The sequence below is a fragment of the Brienomyrus brachyistius genome, chromosome 17, assembly GCF_023856365.1.
Source record: "Brienomyrus brachyistius isolate T26 chromosome 17, BBRACH_0.4, whole genome shotgun sequence".
Taxonomy (NCBI): Eukaryota; Metazoa; Chordata; class Actinopteri; order Osteoglossiformes; family Mormyridae; genus Brienomyrus; species Brienomyrus brachyistius.
The window spans coordinates 7,935,575-7,961,414 of NC_064549.1; the positions used below are offsets into that span (position 1 = coordinate 7,935,575).

A 25,840-nucleotide genomic window follows, 5' to 3' on the forward strand; every position below is an offset into this window, starting at 1 on the left:
ACTAATTCTTCGGATATATTTACCTCTAAATTTCATGTAGGCACTTAGTGGAAAACCTAAGAATCTATTTTCATGTGTCATATAACCAAATGAGTATTCTTACAAGACATATTCTATATTCCTGCAGCACCTACATTCAGCATTATTTAGCAGCCGGTTTTGTCCAAAGTGGAAAAAAAACAGGGTTAGATGGTAGACCAGAAGAAAAAGCCTTGCTGGCAAAGGCCCTAAGGTGAAATCATTCTACCACCCATGGGATTTGTAGCAGCAGCCGCCTTCAATTTATTTTACGACGCTTTTCACAACAGAGTTCTTCCTCCAAGGCGATTGAGACGGATTTGCCGAAAACCATCATTCATCATTTATACAGATGAAACGAAAAAAAGCCAGGTGATAAAAGAGGAGTGGTACCCCCAGGGATGCCTGCTTTTAATCAAAGCAATGTCTTAGTCTTCTGGTTCTACAATTCCCCTCCTATAACTGGAACTTAAATATAGGGACCACTATCCTTGTTTACCAGACCAGAAGTACTTTACCCTTGTTCCATGAAATGTTGAGGAGGCGTGCCAGCCATGTCACTCCAACAACATCCCTAGGGGCATACTCATACTTGGCTTGGTTACCTTGTACCATGCCCAAGCACAATCGTCCCCGCTCTGCCGCTGGTCTGCTCTCACTCTGCGCTTAACGCTCCAGGCTTTCATTACCGTTTATGAAAACACAACACAATGGAGTTCATGATTAATGACTTTATTTTGTGGTTTATATTTTGTCGTTTTGAGCAGGGACGGATTATGGGTTGTGTAGGCCCCTGGGCAAAACGTTTGCGAGGGCCCACCCCCCCCCACCACCACCACCACCACCACCACAATTCAAGGGCCCTTGGCAGCCAAACCCTTGTAGGCAGAGGATCAAAGAATGTAGGCCCTCTAAAATAGACAAACGAAAATACATTGTTGATAAGCATTGCAAATTGTTTTGGGCTAGGGGCCCCACGGGCCCCGCTGGCCCGGTCCGTAATCCGTCCCTGGTTTTGAGTAGCATGGCCCTCTTATAGATTTATCGATTATGCAATTCCTCAATTTTCATTTAATCGTGCTGCGCATATAAGATCATCCCGTATTTTACCAAATATCTTGCAGTTTTTGCGTGTTGCATCAGGCTGTTCCTGGATACGCTCTTCAGCCCAAATTTCCAGCAAACACTGTACCTCTTCCATAGACTAATGTCACCTCTTTGTTAAATATTTGTGGCTACTTGATCTGTACAAGCTACCCGATTAGTTTCTTCTGGGACCAGGTCGTGTATCGTGTACATGTGCACGTGCATGTGTCATGTCCATGTTCCATGCTTGGGCATGGTAAGCGATCACACTAGATGTGCACCATGCAGCTGAACCATACTCGGTCCACCTCTAGGGTACAGAGCAATCATGCTAGTCAAACGAACTAGACCTTGGAGGTCAAATGTGCTCAGGTACGGTATAGGTCACCTAATGTGAGTACACCACAATCTTAATCTACCCCTGGAGGCTTTTCAATATGGGGACATCTGATTACCATAACTTCAGCTGCATTGATAAGACACTGATCCAGCAGACGTTTCCAATGATGTCTGCTGGTAAGGGGGCATATCCTCTGGGTGGAGGAATTCCTTAGCGTCAGCATTTCCCTACCCCAGCCGAACGTAGCCCTGAGCAAAACGCTGCCTTAAATGGTTTGCCGAAACACATTTGGGGCCACCCTTTAGTCGCTCTCCACGGCCTTTATAAACTCCTCCCCTGTGCAAGCTGTTGGCTCCGTGGCTACATTTGCCGCAGCCTTTCTAGTCTGTCAGCACCTTTCCGCTGTTACCCAAGATCCCCGTGCATCAAGCAGCACCCTGAAGACCTCTCTCTTCAGCTTCATGGCTTCCCTCACCACAAGTGTCCACCAGTGGGTCCTAAGGTTACCACCATTTCTGGTTCTGCCCCGAGTGGCTCCCGTGTGTTCATTTATTTTCTGTGTTATTTACCATAGAGCCGACTCCCAGTTTGACGAAGCCGGCACCTCAGTCAGGATCGTGTTTTTGACTTTCCTAGTGCCTTTAACATCATCCATCCTCCGCAACAGGGGATTATCTCAGGACAAGCCAGCTTAATACCCCACATTCTCAATGATCATGGACTACCTGACTAACAGTGTGTGTGGCTCCAGGACTGTGTCAAAGATGGTGCTGAACAACATTGGGGCACCTCAGGGAACAGTCCTGTTTCCCTTCCTGTTTACTATTTGCAGGGATGGGCTGATGCCACTGGTTTTCTTTTTGATCCGATGTCAATTCGATCCAAGGCTGGTTTTGCCGATACAGAAATTTGGTACGGATCTTCTCAAAATGAAATTTTAGATCAAAGGAATCGTTATTTCAGTATCGAATCTCATTTCCCAATCCTCCACACTTTGTGCTTTCAGCACAATGCCAGTTGATACTTAGGCTATATCAGCAATGGAGATGAGGATAAGCGATGTAGGGAGAACAATCTACGTCTCAACGTCTGCAAGACGAAGCTGGTGGCAACGTTGTGCAGTAGCGGCACTACAAAGGGGTCATTCTCAGTATTGGGGCCCTTTTATTTAATTGTTTTGAAAGTTTATTGTATTACTTAGACCTTCCACTGCCCAAAAAAACGGGTGTCAAGCTGAAACACTTATTTTGCAACATTAAGTAGACAATTTGTAATTCAACCATAAAATTATGTCCAGCTAATCATAGACAAAAACAAAGATTAATAATATTTCCATTGCACTGTGTTAACAGAAATGCCACTTCCAAAGAGATATTATGTCTCTCAACAATAATTTTTTTGTTGTTCAGCCCTCCGAATATCTTGCAAAATTGGACAATATTATGAACAATTCTGCCCATTCGCAACAGGGGGCGCTGTCCCATAGCACATCGTCACCGGCACATTTCAGCGCGGTGTGCTAAGAAACCCTAGTGGGGATCGTTCCTTCCTGCTGCCATTACACTTTTAAAAACGCATTTTTTTCAGTAATTTTGTTTAGTTTTTTTTTAGGATATTTATGTATTGTGCGCTTTTTAAAAATGTGTTTGCGCCGTCTTTGCACTCAAACTCTGTTTGGCACTATATGTGTGTTCGTCTGTGCGCCAGAATTCCCCCCCGGGGGTCAGTAAAGTCCATCTTAATCTTACTAACAGGCACTGACTGTCTTCTGGTTACAGCTTGCCCATAAGTCCAATAACGTTTCACCACTTGGGTTTAGATTTGGGGGGGGGGGGGGGGCAGCATACTTCCCACTCACACCACTCCGGGTATGTTGACACTTGGCCACACTGAAGCTCTGTTTAGTACATAAACAGAAACTTAGTCAGAGTTTTCCTACACGCAACACACAGACACATTGAGGTACCCCTACTTGGGAAAAACTCCAGCTGCACTATCTACAGCCTGGGGTATGTGCTTTTCTCCACATCCATTGGAGACCATCCATAATGGGAAACTCCATAGTTGGAGTGATATAAACACCTGATTGAGTGGTTTAGTTCCCATACTTTGCGTGGACCTCTGACCACCAGAGAGCCAACATTCCATGTCAGTATCCTTTGCCAAAGTCTGATCTGTGTGGTCCTTCCTGCTCATGCTTGCTTTTCCTTGCAGGTGGGGAGCCAATAGGATGGTAAACTGACTTTATACATTTAAATGAGATAAAATGGTACATCCCTGGTACAATATTGTTCCCCAAGGTACAAACAACATTAGTGTACCCCCCAATGGTACAAACATGTTCCTTAGAGTCAATTTCTGCACCTCAAAGTAGACTAAAAGGTAACGTACAGTTGGCAGACCCTTGAGGGTACGGCCTCAGTGACAATTGCATAATTGCACCCTAATAACTGCACCCTAAACAAATTGATTCTTTTTTTCTGAAGGTGAAGTAGTTTCTGACCAGGCAAATGATCCAGAGATGCATTATTTAACTTTCCTCCCGTATCAATTGCATGGTTTAAGGCACAGTCAGACCCCTGCCTGACTCTCCTGACGCCTCCCTCGCCTGGTCCCCCTCCCCGGGCTTCCTCCTGTTAGTCTGTGTAATTAAGCACCTGTTTGTCTCATACTTGCTAGTCTGGTCATTGACGTCATGCCATCTCGTAGCTGTTGCCCAGTGCTCCTGTTTCAACCAGCTGTGATCCCGTTTGTTTATCATCTGTGTTCATTAAGTTCAATAAAACCTGTTTTGTTTCTCCACCCTGCCCCCCTGAGTCTTGTCTCATCGGTTGTGACAATATGAGTAAATGTGATGCAATTTATACATAATAATTCCTAATATGTTTGTATGTGTTTATTGTATGTTTTTCGCGTCAAAATGTAAGGGGTCACTTCTTACAGTATAATACCCCAAAAACTATCAACAAGATTTCATTTATATTGTCGAGCCATGCAGTACTGAAATTAAGCAAAAACCTCTCCATCAGACAGTATGCTTTTGAAGTGTATTAGTGGTAAATAATCACGATATTTGTCAGAGTTTTTGGTGAGCCAGATGCTGGTTTTTGTGACTTTTGTGTCAAGGCGTGTCAGTAATGAATATAAGATTCGGGGCTCACATATGATCAAGATGTAATAGTGATGAATGGTGTTAAACACTGGCAATCTAAATACTGCATTTTAAAGAGAACACAGTCACAGTCGTGAACCATGTGCCATAAACCTGTATCTGATACAGAAAATATTGGATTATTTAGAGTTTAAATATTTGTAATGATTCACATTAAAGTTTCATTTAGTTAATATATGGGGAGGATTATTCTATTAAATTAAAACATCATTAAATTAGTAACCCGTCCCAGAGAATTTTAAGACATTATAGTCTTTCTGGGGAAATTGTCTGATACCTGCTGTATCACTTCTCCTGAACACATATTTCTAGCACAAATGAATGTTTTAAATCCTCAATGCTGTTTGCAAATTCACTATTTAATATACTTTATTGTAGAGTGTAGTCATTGATGTACACAGTAACGCCTTTAATTTTGGTTTATTACTGCAAGACCTAGAAAGCACAAAACACAATATAAAAAGTTTTTTTTTTTAATGTCCTGTCTGCCCTTCTGCTTCCTCTTCAATGGTTTATGGCAACTGTTAGAAAAGTCACACTACTAAGTGGTTTATTAAAATCTATTAAAAATCCAGGTCTATTAAAATCAGAACCTCCTCATTCCCATGTAAAGTATATGCTACCAGCTTTCTTGCCACCTGGAAAGCATAAAGTTATTTTGAAATTGAAGGAGATGTATAATGTGTAACGAAGAATATACCAGTTATTAAAGTTGAATTATCATGTTGTACCCAAAGGATGTGTATACTTGCTTATGAAATGTTTGGGTGTGGACATTTGTGTTTTATTCCAACACATCCATAATGGTAAAATTCCCCTTGAAAAGTTTTTCAGCTACTTAGAAGAAATGTACATAGTTCTAGTCAGCACCACTGGCAGAGTGATGAGGCAATTGACAATTACACTAAAACACTGGTATTTGGTTGCCCTGAAATAAATGTCTATTTCACAGATACATCCACACACCTTATGACATTACAGTGCAATGTAAGCGTCAGTGTTAAGTGCCAGACACACACACAAAAAAAACGAAAGCAACCTCATAAATAAGAGCTATAGTATGATCTTGCTGTTTTTGGATGAAAATATCCAAGCCTTAGATAAACAAAGCCATAGAATTTCTTTGAGACGAAACAAAAATGAGGGCAAAAATGTATAAAACGTTGTTAACAAAATAACAAAGACGAATAACTAATTTTTGGTTGGGGTTCAGTCTGAATGTCCTCTTGGATGCAGTACCTGTTCTGACTGAATGTAAGGCACATTTGTAAAAAATTGCCTGTATTCCAGCACACCTTAGAGCCTCTTACAGGTCTGGGCAAGGCTGCAACCATTAATACTTTTGTGCCTGTGACCATTGTCAGGTACAGGCACAAGTGTCTGGGTCAGGCTAACTTGAGCGTTGCTTAGCGCAGTAATGCGGCCACTGCCAGCAATCTGCAAGTTGACAGTGGTAGCATAGCTGGTCCTCAGTGATCCTCGGCCCACCCTTGTCCAAGAAGCGCTCTCTGGCTCAGTCTCTGGATTGGAAGTAGACATATCCTGACCCATGGCAGGAGGAGAACAGGCCACAGTGGGGCTGACAAGGCTACTTTGATTCCTGCTATTGTAGTGGTCACTGCCATGTGACTCAGCGTTTGAGGGACCAGGAGAGGGCGAAACACATTTGTTGGGGGTTTCCGGACCATCATACTTGGTCAGTAGTTCTCGTATGTCAGGCCAGGCAATGCTAGTGAAATGTCGCCCTCCCTGGATGATTTTGGTTGGTGCGAGTCTGACAGGGGATAAAACACCAGATGGCGGGTTGCTGTGGGCTCCCTGGGGTCTCTGTATACCTGGACTGTGTTCTACATTCTGAGAATAATGGTTGCTCTCCGTCCATGACCTGTGTCCGTTTTGTGCTGGGACGGGAGCTCTGTCTGCCAGGATGAGGAAAGGAATGCTGCCCGCGTGTGGTTGTCTTTGGGTCTGGGGTACGTTTGAGTCACTTACAGGGGAGACCCCCGCCACGTAGGAAGGGGTGACGATGGGGTTTTGTGGCTGGGGAGTAGCGGCACCCCACATGTGTTTGGGAACACCTATAGGGGGAGGGGAAATGATGCGAGGACTTCCCGATGTTGGTGAGGAAAAGCCGGAGGACGGCGTCGAACATTCCAAAGAGACACACAGCAGAGTAAATGTATGTGCCTCAGATATGCGAAGCGACTTCAGATGAGGAGGCTTTTTCGACGGGATACAGGGATAGTCTTGGGTAGGTTGGGTACAATAGAGGGAAGAGCAAGGAGAAGGAGAATGCACTCGAGAGCTAGGCTCGGAAGCAGATGAAAAGGGTCGGGCCACTCTGTTATAGGAAGTATTTTGAAGGTGATCAGGAGAAAATAATGACCTTCCCAGACTTGACATAGATGTCTTCCTACTAATGCCAAATTCACTGCCCCAACTATTTCTATTGTTGTTATTGTTGCTGTTGTTCCAGTTTGGGTGATTTAATTGCTCCGGGGTAGTAGATGACGGTGTCTGCTTATGGCAGGGGTGTGGGGACATTGTTGGAGATTGTCTGGCACTGGAAGGAGTGGAATGGGCAGCAGCACACTTGGTTTGTTGGGTTGTGGTCAATGCACTGCCAAGACTTATATTTTGAGAAGTATCTACTATAAAACTCAGTTTTGGTGAGGGAGATCGTAGTCTCAGAGATATAGAGGACTGTGGCAACGTAGGAGAGATGGAACTTTTTGCATTTAAGCCGCTAGTCATGGCTAAAGATTGGGTGTTATTGCTCCTTTTTGCAAGGCTTTGGCTTATGCAGGAAGCTGCTTGCGACTTAGTCATCGGACTAACGAAACACGAAGAGGGCTGAGGGTTTTCTACTGGGGTAGTGCAGCACTTGGGACTACAACATGGCTTTTTATCGCCTACGGTGGAAGGCAAGTTAGATGGTCTATCATTGGAGAGATGCGGATGTAACTTTGGACGGGATTCTCCTGAACTTGCTTGTACCTGTTTCTTGACAGAGTCTTCATGCCTAGGAGAGACAGGAGGCAACCTAGAGCCAACAAAGAAACATTGTGACATAAGAAAATTATTCAAAAACAATATACAATATATATACACAGGAAGAAAAGAAGACAATTGTGGCTTTCCTGAGCTTTATAACCACTGAACTCAGCTGATTTGATTGGAACGAACTCTCTCTCTTACCTAATATTAGACTCTGCTTAAAGGCCTGTGACAAGCATTTTAAGTGTAAGAAATAAGTCACAGTTAAATAACATTATACTGTTTTATGCATTACCGTAAATACAAACCTTTGACTGACGCATTGCATGGCTTGTGCCTCCAGATTTGAAGGAATGCACTTTGTTTCACTATCATCTGGCAAGTCTGGTCTTTTGCTTGAGACCTTTGGAAGATCTGAAAAGGGCGACCTTCTCTGAGTGGTAGCTTGCTCTTTGGTTATCTGGTCCTTCCTCAAAGAAGATTCCACACTGTTAGAGATAGGCTGTTCTGGAGCTGATATGTCCTTTGTGATGCATGAAGAAGAAAAAACGTCTGTTGAGATGCCTTCCAGGGAAACCTTCTGTAGTGGGCAGGAAACATATATTCTATTCTGGCTCGGAAGCCCTCTCATCAAAACAGAGTTTTCTAAATTTTTGTTATCTATTCCAGGTTCTGAGGGCAAAGTCACATTATCCTCAGGGGCAGATAAGGGCAACACCGTCTTGGGATGTTCAGGATTCTTGTCACAATCACTTGAATCTTCTGGAACATTGGCACTTTTCTCTGTCTCCTGTTCTAAAGTCATTGTCATTTCTTTGCTATCCAATATTTTGCCATCTAAATTCTCCATAGATATGTCTTGTGAACATGTAAAGCTCTCCTGTTGCGAATTCCAGCTAAGATTTTCCTCAAAATGGCAAGGCACATCTCTCATTTCTTCCTGTAACTCTTTACATTCATTCAGTGCCAGGTTTTTCTGTATTGCCATTGCTACCTGTCGCACTTTTGATTCAGTAGTTCCGTCTTGCAAGATGAAGGGCTTTTCTGTTACAGAAAGGCTTTCCCTTTCGGAAAACACTGAATGGTCACCCCCCTGTTCTTCAGGTGATATGAAATCAGTATCTTTGTTGGAATCTGTTGGTGACTCATAGTCACATGGTGCATTTATTTGTACAGAGCTGTCCTGCTCAGGGTTTGTGCTTTGTGTTTCAGGCTGGGTTTCCTTCAAGTAAGAACTCCCTGGACACAATCCATAATCTGTGTGTACTCCTCCAGGAAAGTGACAAACGACTCCTGTCTCAGTCGTTACTGTCTCTGCATCTGTTCTGTCTTGGGATTTTTGATATTTTGGAGAGAGTGGAGAAGCAGGATGTAAGATGGAGGATCCTTCCAGGTCTGAAGTGCTCTCTCTGGAGCTGGTTACAATACAGCTGTTCTCCTGGACGTACGTGGAAGACAGCTGCTCTCGAACAAGGACGTGGCCGTACATCAGGGGCTCTGTAAGCACTGGACAGTCTTCTAGCAGAAAAGAAGACACAGCGAGGTTTGGTTTTGCTCAGCCTTCTGGTAAGACCTATGCATGTCATTTATGAAAGTTGGGCTCAAATCTATGCAATTTATGCAAATGAAAAGAAATATTTGTGTCGTGCAATAAAAAGTTAGCTACTGACAAGTATGGAATGAAATTTGTTGCTAGGTATTAAAACCTTCAGTAAAAATAAGAATAACTGAACAAACTCCTTCATATAACATAATAATTCATTGAAACACCTATAAGATCATTAGATGAGTATGTGAGCGTTTTAAAAAATAATAAAATGAAATATATATTTTTTAAGGATTGTACCTTTTGAACCCTAGCAATCATTTCACATTGTTGCCCTTCAATAATGATAATGCTGCTTAAATGCTTTAAACAGGCCAATTTGCAAAAATTAAAATACTAACCCAAGAACAACCTAAAATCAGAACTGATATTACTGGCTCACCATTAACAATTTTGTATATAATTATGTTGGATTGAGCTAAGTACAGTTTTTTTAAATATCGTACCATTAGACCATTACAAGAACTATCTATTAAAAACTAAGGACTTTTCTAAAGGAGAAAATCTCAGTTTGAGGGCAAAGACTCACCTAGTTTTGTTTCCGTCTTGTCCGTCTGCTCGGACGCGCTCCCTGTTCCCTCCGCTGACACCCGGCCCTCCTGCAGTCTCTTGTGCAGTGGCATCTTAATACTGGCTGCCTTGTCACTGTACATGCGGACCAGCATCTGTACTTTGCTAAGGATTTTCTCCGAATTCTCTGACAAGCAGGGATTCACTCCACCCTCAAACAGACCCATTCCCATCACATCAGGGCTCCCCTTGTAGAGGTTCTTGCTGAGAATGTCTTTGGTACGTATGGAGCATTTGCTCACTTTGATCTGGCTGGACAGTCCCTCCAGATTTGTACATGGGACGGCGCTTTCAGACTGGACAGTCTGTTTTGTGATCTCTTTCAGGTTCTGCTCAGAATCGTCCCCCTCAGTTAGAACCTCAGGGTCCATTTTGTCATCCTTGCTTGAAACACTATTCCTACATTTTGCAAAAATGCCAACGGAGCATTCCTCCTCAGTGGAACTTTTCCTTTTAATATTTTGTCGGTTCTGCATTTCTGTATGTGCGCTGCACTCTCTTTTCTCCTTTTCTTTCCAGATTTTCATCAGCTCAGAGCAAGTATGGCTCTCAGTATCAGGAACTTCACTACATACCTCCCTACATGCATACGATTCAGTATGAGCATCAGCTAAATCTGTCCAATCAGCTGGCAGGTCGGCTGGGATAAGGATCTCTTCAGGAAGAGGAGAAACATGATCATGTTCAGAGTCATCAACATCTGAGCGTCCAGTCACTGACTCACAGAGGTCTTCCTGTTGACTGACAACATTTAACCGGGATACTGACTCCTTTACCATGCCACTGGGAATGTGAGAAATACTGTTTCTCCTGGGTATCTGGCTATCTGTGATCTCTGCAGCCTCATAGTAATTACGGATTTTCTCAATGATTTGTCGGTTGCTCTTTGTCTGCGAAGATTCATTTTTCTCAGTAGTTAAAGGCCGGGGGAGGCAGTTTTTGCTTGACTCAGTGGTCTGGGGTCCTTTGTCATTGTTAGAAAGACTGGAGGCTTCAGCACCATGAAATCCATACGTACATTCAGATTGTGATTCCTCCAAACTATCTTGACTAGGCACGTCGTTCGTATCCTTTAATTCAGTAGGGTCTATGGAGTTCTCCGTGAAGACCAGAGTCCGGTTCTCTTGGCTAATCTCTTGCAGCATACTTGCTGGGGACGGAATGCAACTTTCTTTTCTAGATTCCTCCACGTCAGACATTGTACCAGCCTGACATGGATGGGCTTGGCCTTTTGTGATGACAGTTTTATTGTCTTCCACTGACTTCTCATCTTGCATGCCAATATAATCAGAGTCTTGGTGGCAGCTGCTAGTCCCAGGGGAAAGAGGTTGGTCCTCATCCTTCTTGGTGATACAAGTGTCCTGTTCTTGGGCAGTAGCCGTGATTTCCAAGGTCTCGGGGACGGTGTGTTCCTGCGGAAAGAAGAACGGCACTTTACATTAGAGAAAAGGAGCCAAGCTGTTTCTTCAGTGCCCGAGTGGGTAACAGCCTAGATGCTTGTAGCATTTTGGGGCATCTTTGCTTACACTTGCATTACAAATGAAAGTCAATTGCAGATAATTACAGGATATGAAAATCATTCAATGTGCAATTTCATCATCTGATGATTTGCACAGTTTGACCTTGGGGAGCGCGCTTTCTGTAGGGTAGCTATTTCCCGTCTAACATTAAATAAATGATGAATTCTTAAAATAAATCTTATTGGAAATGTTTTTCTGCCTTCGGAATGCAGTTGCCCCTCACTTTATGATGGTTCGCTTTGCTATAGTTTGACTTCACGATGGTGCGATAGAGATGCACGTTCAGTAATCGGCTTGGAATTTTGATCTGTTCCTGAGTTAGCAATGCGCCGTACAATACTGGCTACTGATGCTGGACGACGGCAGCATCCACACAGCCACGCTTACAGTCTCTGTAGCGATCGCAAGTGTAAAAACCTCGTACACTGTTTAACAAAGTATCGTATGGTGGGTTTTCTTTTTGTGTGTTTAACCGAAAAAAACTTGTATTCATTTATTTACTTATTTCAATTTCTGGTATTTGGTTAGTTACAGAAAAGATTTACTTAATTAAGTGACAGTAGCTTATTGTCGTATCATATTCGGCTTATAATATTTTCCATGTATGATGGGTTCATCTGAACGTAACCCCATCGTAAGTCGAGGAGCACCTGTATATTTATATAACACATATAACAATGTCCCCTGTGGTGGACTGGTATCCCATTCAAGGTGTCCCACTGTCTTGTGCTTTATTCTGCCTGGGATATACCCTGTGTCCAGTGTAGGTGATTGTAAGATGGATGGACAGTTGGACATCAAGTTTGCCTTTGGCTATTGTGTAAATAAATACAGAATATTTGTCACGGTTATTGTACTTTAAATAAAAAGGGATCTTCAATAAATTGCAAACATGAATATTTTGATCTGAAGCCGGCCTCACAGTATAAAGGTAGGTACCTTACTAAGCAGCTGAGCTAGCATCCCTTCCCCAGCCTGGCTTTGGTTGATGAACTGCATGATCTCCTCAGTAATTGACAATGTTGGAGGGGTCATGTCTTCATCTGGGCCAAGTCCAAGGTTGTCCGGTGCTGATCCCAGTTCAGTAACGGAGGAAGCTGGCGTGCATTCCTCCTGAGGGCACAGCTCACACTCCTTACCTGCCTGTAAGCAGAGTAACCATCACACAAATAACTGTGCAGAGGTGTATTTACTGAACGCAATGGTACAAAGCAGTGTTTCCCAGTCCGGTCCATGGGAACCAAAAGACAGTCCACGTTTTTGCTCCCTCCCAGCGTAAAAATGCGGACTGACTGGCAGGGAGCTCGGAGGGAGCAAAAACAAGGACCATCTGTGGGTCCCCAAGGACCAGACTAGGAAACACTGGCATAAAGAATATTGGCAACATATAAAATCATTCACAAAAACAAACAAGGTGGAATTATATATACATTTATAGAAAAGATTCTTCGGACCTACCTTTAATGCATCTGTCATTCAGAATTCCAATATGGTTTTGAGAACAGGGAATAAAAACAATAATCCCAGATTAGTAATATATTCAAAGTATTAACCAAATATTATCATTGTATTATGTCATACAATGAGGATAATTTTCTGTGATCTCTGCATTGACTCTACTGACATTCATTCAATAAATTCTTCATATTAATTTGGCATTAAGAATTTTTGAGGCATTCAGTTGTCAAAATTGCACCCCACTTTGGCAAGAGAGACTTAATCGCAGTGCTATCATATACCACCAAGATACATAAGGAGTGAATTCAGTTCCTGAAGAGTCAAACTCACCGCTCTGCTTGCACACGACCTCAATATTCTTGGCAGGGGCTGAGGAAACAAGCAGGAAACACAATCCATTGTTCCTGCTCCTAAATGTATCACGACCTTTGATTTTATTAGATTTATAGTGCTACTTCGTTAAGCAAACATATACAGACGCTCCTCTACTTACAAACGAGATACTTCCGAACGGCTGTTCGTAACTTGAAATGTTTGTAAGTCGTTATCCAACATCATTTTAAGGGTGTACGCAAGTCCAAAGAGCTAGGATGCTGGGAGTACGCACGCTACGCTGCTGCGCGGCGGGAGCAGCAGCCAGACGTCGTACTACTCAGAGTTGGCGTACAGAAAAAAAACTTGATGTTACGGGCAGGAAACGGGAGCCCAATGAACACAATTTGGACTTACAGTCCTCTTCGTTCATATATCTCAAAGTTTGTAAGTAGAGAAGCGTCTGAAGATTATGCAGGGAAAATGTACTGCTCCCTTATACCAGCTAATTTTACGCTGGTGAAAGTCAGGTGTTTATAAAACTTGTTAAAAATATAGGGTCTAACCTGACTGCCTTCTTCCACGACGGTATGGAAGGTTTCCTTCCAACAAGAGTGGGAGACTCTTTTTTGCTTTCTCCGGCGTGTAGATGAACTCTGGAGGCTCTGCAGAAACCACATAAATTATTTTGTTGTCAGCATCAAGGTGCAATTATGTATGTTACTGTAATATTGAACGATGCATTATTATTTCATTATTCTGTTCATAGCTTTCGCCAACCTGACTGCCTCCGTCCTCGTTGGTGACCTCGTGAATCACCGGGTCTTGGTGAGGAGGATATTTTTTTAACCGACTCGTGGTCAATCTGAAGAACTGGTAACCAAAAAGTATTATGGTGCAATTTTTCCAGCAAGTATAGATGTAGAGATTAATCAGTTTATGGAAAGAATGTAAATACAAAATAATAATTCTCACTTTGACTGTAGTTGTCTCCAAGGACCTGCCTTGCCTAGAAATGTTTGAAGAAATGAATAATTTTGTTGGAATTCCAGGCTATGTTCACAAAGCACAAAGCGGTGAGAGGCAGCACTTCGGACAAACCTTCTGAGGCAGCGAGGCTGGGTGGTTCTCAACGATCAGTCTCTTGAGGTAGTGCAGCCAGAGTCGCTTTTCCTCCTGGTTCTTTGCCTGGAAAAGAGACTCAGCCTCAATGTCTCAGGAAAAGTGAGGCAAAGAAAATGCAACATGCAAACGTTCCACTAACAACGACAAGCAAAAATTCTTAAGATCACGAATGATGCTGTCGATAAAGCTTAATATACTTGATATGTTATGCTCGGTTGCCTATATGACCATAGCAACTAGAGAATATCTGACTCTAAGGGTAAATTTAAGTACAACATTGACTGCAGCACGTCTCTGGTTTGTGGCAAAAACACTGTCATTCAAGTGTCTGACACTCAGACGTCCTTGAAGGCATTCCTGTGTAAAATTACAATTATTTCAGGATATATTTTCCAGGTATATTGCTTAAAAATCAGGATCATACTCATTTAACCAAAACACATCTCAGTACTGACAGCCTACTTGACGTGCTGGTCTTCATGCACAGGCCTGATTCTCTCACCTGTACGATGTGTTGCTGTTTGGGGATGGTCTGGTCAGACACTTTGAAGCACAAAGGGTCTTTCAGGGATTCTACCAGAAGCAGATTACAGCACTAAAAAGAATCATGGAAAAGAATAAATGAAATGAAGGTAAAATACTGCTATAATGCATGTATACTGCTGTCCCAAAAACTAAAAGCCGGTAGAATAAGCATGAGCCGTATATTAGATTTCTGATGATCAAATGACACTTTTAATCTGATTTTGAAGAACAAGGTTGTCTCAGTATGAATGACAGTTACTACATAGTAATTTGTCATGTAGTGGCACAGTGGTCAGCACTGTTGCCCCCCCCCCCCCCACACACACACACACACACAGCCCAAAAAACATGTGGAAATGGACTGGAGTTACTAAATTTCTCATGTGAATGGATGTGTGAGTGATTGGGGTGTGAAGGTTGCCCTGCAATGTGTGGGGACCCCATTCTGGGGTGTTTGCTGCCTTGTACCTGTAGCCTCCAGGCTCTGGACCACCAGCCCCAAGCAGATACAGAAGATGAATGGATGGATTTTAAGTGGGTAGTGTGGCTTGATAAGGTATAACTGGGGGTACTGCGTGTTCCTGTGTGGAATTGGCTTGTTTGTGTGTGTTTCCTCTTGCTGTACCCGCTGTCATCCTCTCCATTGTGTGCCCAATGCTTCCTGGGACTGACTTACTCTGAAACCAAGACTGGGTAGGCAGTATGCCTGTAAGTGATGACCCCGGGTTCAAATCTTGCGGTCAGCAGAGTGACATCACTGTTGGGACCCCGAGCTATTCACCCCGGGGACTGTCTGACCCGGCTTTCACAATTGTACATCGCTTTGGATAAAAGCATTTGCTACTTAAATGTAATTGATGTAGTTTCATTAACTGCTTTCTATGTATTATATAGTTGCAACATAGTATCTATTTTGTCATTTAGTAAACGATGGTCAGTTTACGAAAAATATACTTTAGTATATTAGTATCTATAGGTATTGGTATCTACAGGAAACTTACAGTGCTCACTGCCACACCATTCCAGATGTGGCTTTCCTCTGTTATGATTCTCACACTCAAAGCCAGCTGCTTCCAGCTGGCTTTGTGTGTGACAGAAACTGTATAATGTGAACATCCATCCATCCATCCATCCATTATCTTAACCGCCTAGTCCCCACTGGGGTAGCGGGGGGCCCGGGGCCTGTCCCGGGAACAACGCTTGCATGCAGGAACCAACCCTGGGTGGGCTAATATGAACTTATGTGGCCAAAATAATTGTAGTCAGCAATGTGGCAAACAAGGGGGAGACAGTGGCAAAAAATGCTGTTTTAAAAAAAGATTTAGTCTTTCAAAAAAAGGTATTTATTTTTGACAGTGTTGCTGTTATCCCACTGTCTGCTTACTTATTCAGTGCATGCATACTACCATCAGTCATACAGAGATCCTCCCATGTTTATCACTGATAATTTCTGGAATTACTAAAAGGTCACAGATTGAGCTGAGAGCTATGTAGCTTCAGCTAAGGGTCTCCCTGCTGTCTCCCTGCTTTTTACATGCTTAACCTGCACAATACAAACTTTAATTAAACAATGATCCTGAGCACTGGCCTCTTCAGTCACTGTACTTACAAAGATGTGAGTGCTGTATATGAAATGTTCCGCTCTCTTCTTTGCAATAAGGAGCATCTTGTCAAACAGGAAGAAAGCCCTCTCCTTCTTGACCCTTTGTACCCGGAAGGAGCCCTCCAGGACTAGTTCTCCAAAACCACTGAGATCTGGACCATCCCAGTTGAGAAGTAAGTTCTCGATTTCCTGTAGCGTAACATAGTGCAACGTATCATTATTAAGCAATGACTACCAACTATGAAATACTTACACACGGCTTAGCCTACAGAAAAGTATCACTTGAAAAACAATAAAAAATGTGAAACAGGCCTTTATTGCATATATCACACTATAAAAGCTGATCAGTGAGACTGCATCAGAAAAACTGTAATATATTCCTATGTTTGACATATGAAATTTCAATAGGTAAAGCTTTACATTAGCTGCACCTTCATAATGCATTCATAAAACATTAATAAGCATAATGTAAGAATACCCTATAATGCATTCATAGAACATTTATAACCAGCATGTTGCTATTTCTTATCATCTTAACACAATGCATTCATAATTTCAATGAAGACATGACAGCTTTAATATACATTAGTAACAAACATTATATGATTATGTGATTATAATGATTATTAATGTATATTAAAACTGTCATATGTCGATCATTGCAAGTATTGTGAATGCAATGCTTTGAGCCACATTAAGGGAAACTTACACACTTATAAATAAATTATGAAAGTGCAGTTAATGTAAAGCGTTACCTCAATATATAATTTGGGTTAAATTTCACTTTCCATGATACCTAATTTCTGTTCTCTAATAGTTACTGGGTATACTGGGGACACTGGGATGTGCACCTGCAGTCTGACGGCATGTTCCTGTTTCCTTTTCATGTCATTGATGTACCAGGCCACTGCTGTCATAGTGATGGTGGCATCTTCCACAACCTCATACCCAGGGTCACTCTTGTCAAAATGTTTAGATAACTCCTGTAATACAAAAAAAAAATGAAACTTCATGGAGGTTTACCTGGATGCATAAAGTCTACAGGTGCCTTAGAGTTTATTACTGATGTTCCTTATCCAATGTCCAGAAGAGTCAGCAGTGCATCACTCACAGACAGACAATTTCTACAAGATTTTCTTGAAATGCTCCTCGTCATACTTCCCTACTGGCTGGAATTTATAGCATCAAATGAAGCGGAAGGTGTCACTTGTGGATTGATGCCTGAGCTGTGAGGACCGACCTGCAGCAGCAGGTGATACTTCAGGATCCTCTGCACTGGCTTGAGCAGGTAGGTCTCCAGAGGTAGAGAGTGACACAGGGTGGCCTGTCGCTCCTGGAAGAAGCCCACCAGACATTCGTTCTTCATGCACTCTCGCAAGACAGCCACTGAGCTGGGAGGAGAGAACATGGTCGGAAAAGTTACTCCTCGTCGATGTTAATTTTCTATGAAGGCTAATAATGTATTTACATATTTCCATAACCACCCATTTTCCAAAACCACTTTTACAGTACAGGGTCTCAGTGAGAATGAAGCCAACTGCGGAAAGGGTAGCACTCTACTCATAAATACTTAGTTGTTACTCAGTTACTACTGAAGTACAAATTCTGAACAAATGTAGTAGCTACTTTAGATTAGATAAAGCATGATTCATTAATGATGAACAAACATGAGATCAGTATTTCACTGTTATTCGTTACTTGTTCCTTCAGTACATCCTTCAGTAGTTAACAAAGATTTACAGAATTAACAGATATAGTATCAAATTTTGCAACTGCTTGAGATAAAAGGTATGTCACGATTCATTGAAAAGGTACAAACACTTGTGTTATTCGTTACTTGTTCCTTCAGTAGTTCCTTCAGTAGTTCATAAAGGTTTACAGAATAAACAGATTTAGTAACAAATATAACCTGCTTGAGATAAAACACGTGTCACGATTCATCAATGATGAACAAACATAAGATTGATAAATAACCAAGACTTATTTTGTGGTTAGTTAATCCATAAGTAATAACATAGTGTAAAACAGTATTATGTGTGCCCCCTCAAGTGAAGAGTTACCACAGAAAGCACAAGGCTCACACTAGGGGAACCTCTGGATTAAAAGATGCCCATTTATCCACTAGGGGCAAATTAAAGTCACTAATTTGCAAAACTGCATAAGGAAACCAGAGAATCCAGAGGAGACTCTAATCCTGGAGGTGTTCAGTTACAGTGCTAACCGTCACGTTACACCGCATGACCTAACCAGAAACTGAAAAACATTTCAATGTCAACATAATCTTAAATACTCAATACAGAATGATGGTAATCTATATCTGAATATGAGGTTCAGATGCTCATTTACACTTACTTGGGGTAGTTCATACAGTAGAGCGTGTAAATGTCAAAGGCCTCACTCTGTTAAGTTGGCAAAAAAGGTAGCATTAGCAATGTGGAAAAATGAACCGAACTCAATGCCCATTTAGCAATCAAAATGAAAAGCAATATACCATTAAGAGGTTTCCACACAAAGAACCTTAAGAGTTACTTTGCTTATTGGCTATAACAATGACCATTGTCCATAGAACAGGCTAAAAATGATGCATGCAAATGGCGGCGTCACTCAAGAACTTACATAAACTCAGGTCAATACCACGTCTAGCACTCCATAGAGTCCTTGCCTTTGACTCACCCTCTCTACGAAGCACTCTGCAATGCCTGCTGCATGGGAGCTTCGCTCAAGGTCTTCCAGCAGGTCGCTGTTGAAAGAACAGTGGGTGTCATACTGTGGTACACAAGACTGTGAACGTCGGCTGTAATCTTAGAGTCAAAGCAATCATTAGGACAATGTGCAATACCACAAATGGTATTTACAGGTACGTATTTTCTTGGTACTTGGAGGACAGCTATGCTAAGGATGAGTTAAAAAACACTGTTTTAGAAATGTATTAGTTTTACGATGTCACAGACAATCCAGGCATAGTTAACTCAGAACCCTGTGTGGGCAAGAAAGGCTGCCTGATCTCCTGCTTCTAGCCAATGAGACGATCGTCCCTATCATCAGAGATGAGGTCATCAAAATCTTTAAAGGGCATCCGACCAATCAGAAAGGTTCCACTTTTATTGAAATCCCACAGGCAAAAAACTCTGGAGGTCAAAATTTGTGAAATTCCATTATCTTAAATGTTTATGTGTAAATAGCTATTTAATATGTTGAGTTCATATTAAATCACTTATAAATAGTTCATAGAAAAAAATATAGAAAATCTGAGGGTATAAAATGTGTGATGAACACTAAATTCTGTTAAGTGTATAACAGTGTACTTTTTCCAAAGTGAATATTTATGGCTATCCTCGCATTATTGTACGAGTCCGTCAAACCTGAATGTCTTCTTTTACGGTGTATTTGCATATTTAAGTTCTGCTTTGGAATATGACAGATGACTGCATTTCCATTCACTTTTAATGTGAAATGCTTCCACAGAAATGACGTTTTCGCTCTTTATTTGGACTCGCATCCTCTATGCACCATCTTCCTTCCACTGTATTGGCACATAATTGAGAAGAAATTTTTGAATCAAAGCTTTGAAATAATCAAATAATCGAATTTAATCAAGTAATCATGACAGCTCTAGCTGGCATGTATTTCTATGCATCCATGCATCCATCCATCCATCCATCCTCCCACTGCTAATTCTTGTCAGGGTCCTGGGGATGTATGTTGGTTCATCTCAGATTTCTGGCTCTCCTTATCCTATTTTGTATATCACTGCACGTTCCATTGAAAGGTGTTCGATTTTGACAATAGTGCTGCTGTCCCACTGTCTGCTTACTTATTCAGTGCATGCTGACTATCCTCAGTTATACAGAGATCCTCCCCTGTTTATCAATGATAATTTCTGGAATTAATAATAGGGCAATGACTGAGCTATGTAAATCACACAATTCCGGTCAGATCGATTTATAATTCAGTAAAATTGTCAAGCACATACTTCATATGAAATACTGCTTAGCTAATGATAGCTCTACACACAATGGTCAAAAAAGCCCCCCCACCCCCCCCCCCCTATTCAGTGATACAGTATGACTGAAGCTGCAATCTTCACTCCCTGTACTCTCATCATTTTGGAATTTGGTCAATACCCACAACAGCATGCAAGAGAATTTACACTGTTCTCTATGTACAGAACAGCCTAAAGAGGGTGCTAATCTGTTATAGTTACTACTCAAATTCTTTGGAACTCCACTTTCTTGTTGTGTAGGGAATTTTGACATACTGAATTTTGTCTTTATATTTTAATGTACACAGTGTAGAACTGTTTGTTCACTGTGCCACAGCCAAGCTGAAATCCGCATTGTTCTTGCTGAATCCTAGGTTAGATTAACATACCCTGCTTGGAATAGGGTTACACATGGAGTGGTATTTATCAGAGAGCTGGGCAACCAGTGTACCTACGCTGCATGAAATCGCTACATGGAGCCCACAAGATAAAAGATGAAGGTCTGATGCAGTGTAATTTTGGCAGCAGGAATGAATGGCAAAGGTCAGACCATTGTGTAATTGCTAAAAGTATATGAGTATAGCTGTTGATTAAAAACAACACATTTCACTGAGGAGGGGTAATTCCCCAAGTTATATTATTCTCGGAACACTTAGTTTTTATTTCAATAAGTGTGAATAATACTATGCTGTTTATGAAACTAATTTATGCTAAATGGAAAATGCAGATGATTGTCATAGTATATTGCTTAATGCGGAATTAAGTCAACCATATTAAAAGGGTAAAAAAATGTAATCATCAGAAGATAAACAGGAAAACTATTTCAACCACTGTGAAAAGAGGGTATTTACTTCATTAAAGGGTTTGTTTTTGATTTATCTTGGAGACTGTTCCAGGCCCACTGGTTAATACAAAATTCCCCTAATTCTTTTAGTTTCCCATGAATCATCGACTCTGTAAATAAGAATGGGCCGCGTACTGAAGAACTGCACACTGGGAACTGAATGACGTTACAAATGATACAGCCGAGGTGGAAAGTTCAGGTTCAGAAAGTACAAATCCAGACCAAAATTCTGTTTCAACCAATCAGTTGAGTGCTCTGTGAATTTGACTCTTTATACTCAGCTGGTTGATTGAAACAAAATTTTGGTCTGGATTTGTACTTTCTGAACTTGTATTTTCCACCTCTGCTTTGGAGCTCAGTTAAAACTAAAGCAAATACATGCTACTTTTATTAGGTACTAAAGCAAAATAAGAGATATTTAGAGTTAGCACCAACCATAATATATATAGATAGATTTATGTATAATATAATAAAAATCACAATAAGAATATTATATCCGCTTTCTGGCTTTTGGCAGGTTTAGTTTGTAAAAAATTATGGACAATAATTATATTCTCTGGAATTTTCATACAGATCTGGCAGGTGTCTCTATGTACTATATCTGAGGCCCAGGGTCGAGAGACACACTCTAATGATGTAAATGTACTATATCTGAGGCCCAGGGTCGAGAGGCACACTCTAATGATGTAAATGTACTATATCTGAGGTTCTGGCCCAAATGGCACACTCTAAGGATGTAAATGTACTATATCTGAGGCGAGGGGCCAAGAGGCACACTCTAATGATGTAAATGAACAGCAGTGAGTGAGACATTCCACACAATCATTGTAAACAACCAGGAACGGACAATATCAATATCATTGGAAGAGTAGACAGAATTTGAAGGTCTTTGCAGTGTCTAGTGGTACGTTAAACGCGCAGTGGACTACGTGTAAATCTAGTATGTATGTACAGTATGCATCACAATGAATGAGCTACCTACAAACACTAAAAATGGTAAGCATATATTTATATATATGAGATTTTTGCATACAACTTAGCCAAATGGCTAATGACATAGTCACAAGGAACTGGATTTGACTGGATTCAAATTTGAAGTCAAATTTTTTTCAACAGACGACTTTATTAAACTAAAATTTTATGACATCATGACTTCTATGGAGCTGGAGGGTAATATTGATAGCTTTGGTCATTCTAACCTGACATGTTCTGAGAAAGGGAGAGCTTTGCAGCTCCTTTTTACTTCTATAATGAGTTCATTACTCATAGCTGAGTGCCTCATGTCTTGGCAGTGACCAAAAGCAAACGAGATCCGCATGTCGTCAGAAAAAGCAGCGCATGCCAGGGAAGTAGACATAACAATACCAGAGTGGATTCTTGGGCCCCATTGCTTAATGGTGACTAAATGTTTTAGATATATACAATTTCATAAATTAGGTCAACGGAGCCTTCTTCAGAAATGCCAATCAATGAACAACTGGGAAGAGAGGAACCTCAGGAATGTAGGCCCACACTGGGGTGAGTCTGGGAATTTTTATGAAAGATATGGGGAAACCTCTTGTTTTCAGCTCCCTTATTTAATTAAAAATGAATACAAATCAAATTCAAAGCAGGTGGAACTACTGCCTCGCACTGGACAAGGATCTTAACTGTAGAAGTATTTCCTATGCAAAACAGTGCAGTGAACCCTGCTTGACTGCAACCCAGCTGCAGTGTTTGGGTCACGTTAAACAGAAATGCACGTGAAAGCACTGCCTTGGCAGCAGAGCAAGAAACAAGACAACAAGGCTCTTTGTGGGTGGTGACACACCTGCTGCTCGCTTTGGAGACATTGATACACCGAACAGATTTAAAAAGCAAAAATGTACTTGAGTTTAATACGGACAAACATATTATGCTACATTTGTTGAACTTATTTTATGCGGGATAGACAAATATTTAGGCCGCAAATATTTAGAACTCTCACACGCACATACACACACACACACTGCATTTTTACTTCTATACTGAGTTCATCGCTAATTACAGACACACAGCCTTCTCCCAGGTTACGATTGAGTTACGTTCCGATAAACCTTAATCATAAGGTAAAAATATCGTAAGGCGAAAAGCATTTTAATACAGTACACCTACCGTAAGAAACACCACAGCCGAGCATAGCCTACCTTAAAGACATGCTTAAAACACTTACATTAGCCTACAGTTGGGTAAAAATCATTAACACAAAGCCTGTTTTATAATAAAAAAAGTAGATTCATACTAACTAATATCAGGCCTAGTGAAACTAGTATGAGATTAAAAATACATCACGTCGAGTATAACTTGTCATCTGAATGTTGAAATATTAAAACTTCAGGCAAGCCTGAGTGAGACAAGCTTCTCCTTGCAGACTCTCATTATAGGTAAGATACATCATAAGAAGAGTGTTTGATCTCGCAAATATAACGTGAAATATGTATGAAAGTGCGACATTGTAATTACTCAGGACAGCAATATACCCTCTTGAAATGAAAGAATTTATCCGTCTTTCAGCACTGAGTTTACTTCTCTGTAGTTATCTGCAGTGTAGTGTGATTCGATTGCGCATGAAAAGGCACCTCTTACCTGTTAAATTCATAGATGTCCTCAATGTTGCAGAAGAGAGTGCTGACTTCCTCTGGCTTCAGCGGCAGGTCCCCGCAATCAACAATGCAGCCCAGGTAATCCTAGGGAGCAACCAGAGAAAAGAGGGCATTTTTATTCTGACACAAGCTCCTGCCATTTCTTTTTAACCAAAGGAACCTTTGGGATAAAAAGAAATGGGTTTGTTAATATACATTATTTGGGCAATATTCAAAGATCAAAACATTTCAGCCATGTTAAATCCTAATTAACTGTCTTGTCAAGTGACCAACTAATTCATGAGACGAGTTCTTCACACAAAGACATTTATAAAGTGATCCAACATGCTCAAAAACAATAAAATGCTTGCAGCCAGTGGTTTTCGTAACCAGGAAATGGCTTGTGGGCTGCAGTCCAGCAAGGGACCTTTAGGAAAAACAAACGAAAAAGAAAACAATATAAACTCTGAAGCCTTTTAAAAAATAAATGAATAAACAAAAAACTCAAAAGAGTTGATGTAAAGCAGGGAAGTGGCTTGTAGCAGCAAAACCCACTGCAAATGTTTTTGGGTGCATTCCAAGGTCATATCATGTCATGCCATGTCTGAGTCAGGTCAGTCCGGCCAAGAACGAAAGAATGAAAGAGAAATTGGTCTGAGAAATTCATCACCTTTAAAGGGATGAAATAAAACTGCAGCAGATGTAATTGCAGCTAAGATTTACAACCAGCCGGTGGCGGTAAGAATTCCCTCCCTGACCCGTGAAGTTTGCACTCCCTCTGAAAACTTATAATGAGAAAATGAAAACAAACTTCAAGCAATAAGGACGAAAATCTTGAAAACGGTAAGAAAAGAATAATGGGAGAAAACAAAGGCGAAGAAGGAACAGAAGACTCTAATTATTCAGGAACAAAAAAACCTGCTAATCATACATGTTAACGTTTTAGTTTTACTTTAAGAATAGTTCCAATTTTGAAAGTAGGTCAGACATTTGAAAAAAATTTGCCTCTTTCCAGTCCCCCGACCTTCCGCAATGTAAGGGCCTCTACAGTTCCCCCCAGGTTCCGGAATCCCAGAGTTTTCCAGAGCGGGGTTACAGCCAAAAGACCCTCCCCCAATCTCCTGCCCTGATTAGCCGAGATACTGAATACAAAACACGAGTTCTATCTCTATCAGTCATCCAACCACCTCAAAAACACAATTGTCAGGGTCGGTTCCTATTAACAGTGGCTTTGTCATCATCCCTCATTGGCACGCAATCAAACCATAGATGCAAAATACTTTGTACTGATACTTTGCACAGAGCTTTGTTCATACACAATCACATAGATTTTGTATGTACTTTTAACCGAGAAAATATTATATATAGAATAAAACTTACTGTATTTTTTACATTCCCCTGCTACTGTAGATTCTATTGTTTCTTTGGGCATCTTTGATTTGCTTTTACTGCAGTTAATTAAATTACAAATATCAACGATAATTAAAATATGTACATCACTGAGACAGGTAGCTCACTGCTGCACCACGCCACTCCTCGTTATGAAATATGCCAGTGTTTCCCAACCCAGTCCTTGGGGACCCGCAGGACAGTCCTCGTTTTTCCTCCCTCCCTGGTCCCAGTAGACTGGCTGGCAGGGAGCTCAGAGAGAGCAAAAATGTGGATTGTCTGGCAGGGAGCAAAAGCGTGCACTGACTGTGGGTCCCCGAAGACCAGGTTGGGAAACACTGTTATATGCATAATTTATAATGTTGTAAGGTCAAAGATCCCTTGGCCACTGGGGCATTGTGGTCTTTCATTGTTTGGATCCACATCTGCACTCTAGATAAAACTGTCTGTCCAGTTATTATCACCAGCTATCCAGGGCCCAGTTAATGAGAAGGATTTTATTTTTTTTCAATCGTGAGATACTTTAGTTTTCTTCATGGCAGTTTGCATTTTAAAGGGCACAGCCCTTGTGCAAGTACAACACTAATACCCACAGTTGAAGCACCTATCTGCACTAAAAATCACTCTTTTGAGTACTGATAAGCAGAGGGAGTTATAACTGCTTCTTCACAGTCATAATTCCATTCTATTGGG

General features: G+C 41.2%; 2 protein-coding genes across 3 annotated transcripts in view; both read right to left on the minus strand.

The window, feature by feature from the left end:
• Positions 1–4,954: 4,954 nt before the first annotated feature.
• LOC125712064 (uncharacterized) lies at positions 4,955–12,735 on the minus strand. Of its 2 annotated transcripts, none has more exons than XM_048981694.1 (4): positions 12,249–12,735; positions 9,749–11,201; positions 7,922–9,128; positions 4,955–7,659 (listed from the first exon to the last, which is right to left on the minus strand). In XM_048981694.1, exons 1-4 carry the CDS (start codon positions 12,342–12,344, stop codon positions 5,913–5,915), a joined length of 4,503 nt encoding a protein of 1,500 aa, XP_048837651.1. In that variant the 5' UTR covers positions 12,345–12,735; the 3' UTR covers positions 4,955–5,912. The 2 variants fall into 2 exon arrangements, with proteins under 2 accessions (XP_048837651.1, XP_048837650.1); XM_048981693.1 differs by having other exon boundaries at positions 7,922–9,131.
• The window catches only part of LOC125712010 (pleckstrin homology domain-containing family G member 2-like), a 30,452-nt gene continuing 17,082 nt past the window's right edge, over positions 12,471–25,840 (minus strand). The window contains exons 4-17 of the mRNA XM_048981586.1: positions 23,763–23,863; positions 19,006–19,072; positions 18,685–18,731; positions 17,573–17,723; positions 17,184–17,315; positions 16,339–16,521; positions 14,707–14,799; positions 14,181–14,267; positions 14,055–14,088; positions 13,860–13,952; positions 13,646–13,744; positions 13,098–13,136; positions 12,768–12,778; positions 12,471–12,482 (exon numbers count right to left, since the gene is read on the minus strand). Of these exons, the coding sequence (XP_048837543.1) occupies positions 12,471–12,482; positions 12,768–12,778; positions 13,098–13,136; positions 13,646–13,744; positions 13,860–13,952; positions 14,055–14,088; positions 14,181–14,267; positions 14,707–14,799; positions 16,339–16,521; positions 17,184–17,315; positions 17,573–17,723; positions 18,685–18,731; positions 19,006–19,072; positions 23,763–23,863 (1,149 nt within the window). The remainder of the gene's footprint in view (positions 12,483–12,767; positions 12,779–13,097; positions 13,137–13,645; positions 13,745–13,859; positions 13,953–14,054; positions 14,089–14,180; positions 14,268–14,706; positions 14,800–16,338; positions 16,522–17,183; positions 17,316–17,572; positions 17,724–18,684; positions 18,732–19,005; positions 19,073–23,762; positions 23,864–25,840) is intronic.

What these genes read in the sequence shown, in the direction of transcription:
- LOC125712064 (XM_048981693.1), bottom strand. Translation starts at nt 12,344, where the DNA reads ATGACCCCTCCAACATTGTCAATTACTGAGGAGATCATGCAGTTCATC. An exon ending in TAGCTCAGCTGCTTAGTAAG is followed by an intron (nt 11,202 to 12,248) that starts GTACCTACCTTT and finishes TTCTTTCCGCAG; the next exon opens with GAACACACCGTCCCCGAGAC. An exon ending in CAAGACGGAAACAAAACTAG is followed by an intron (nt 9,132 to 9,748) that starts GTGAGTCTTTGC and finishes CTTTTCTGCTAG; the next exon opens with AAGACTGTCCAGTGCTTACA.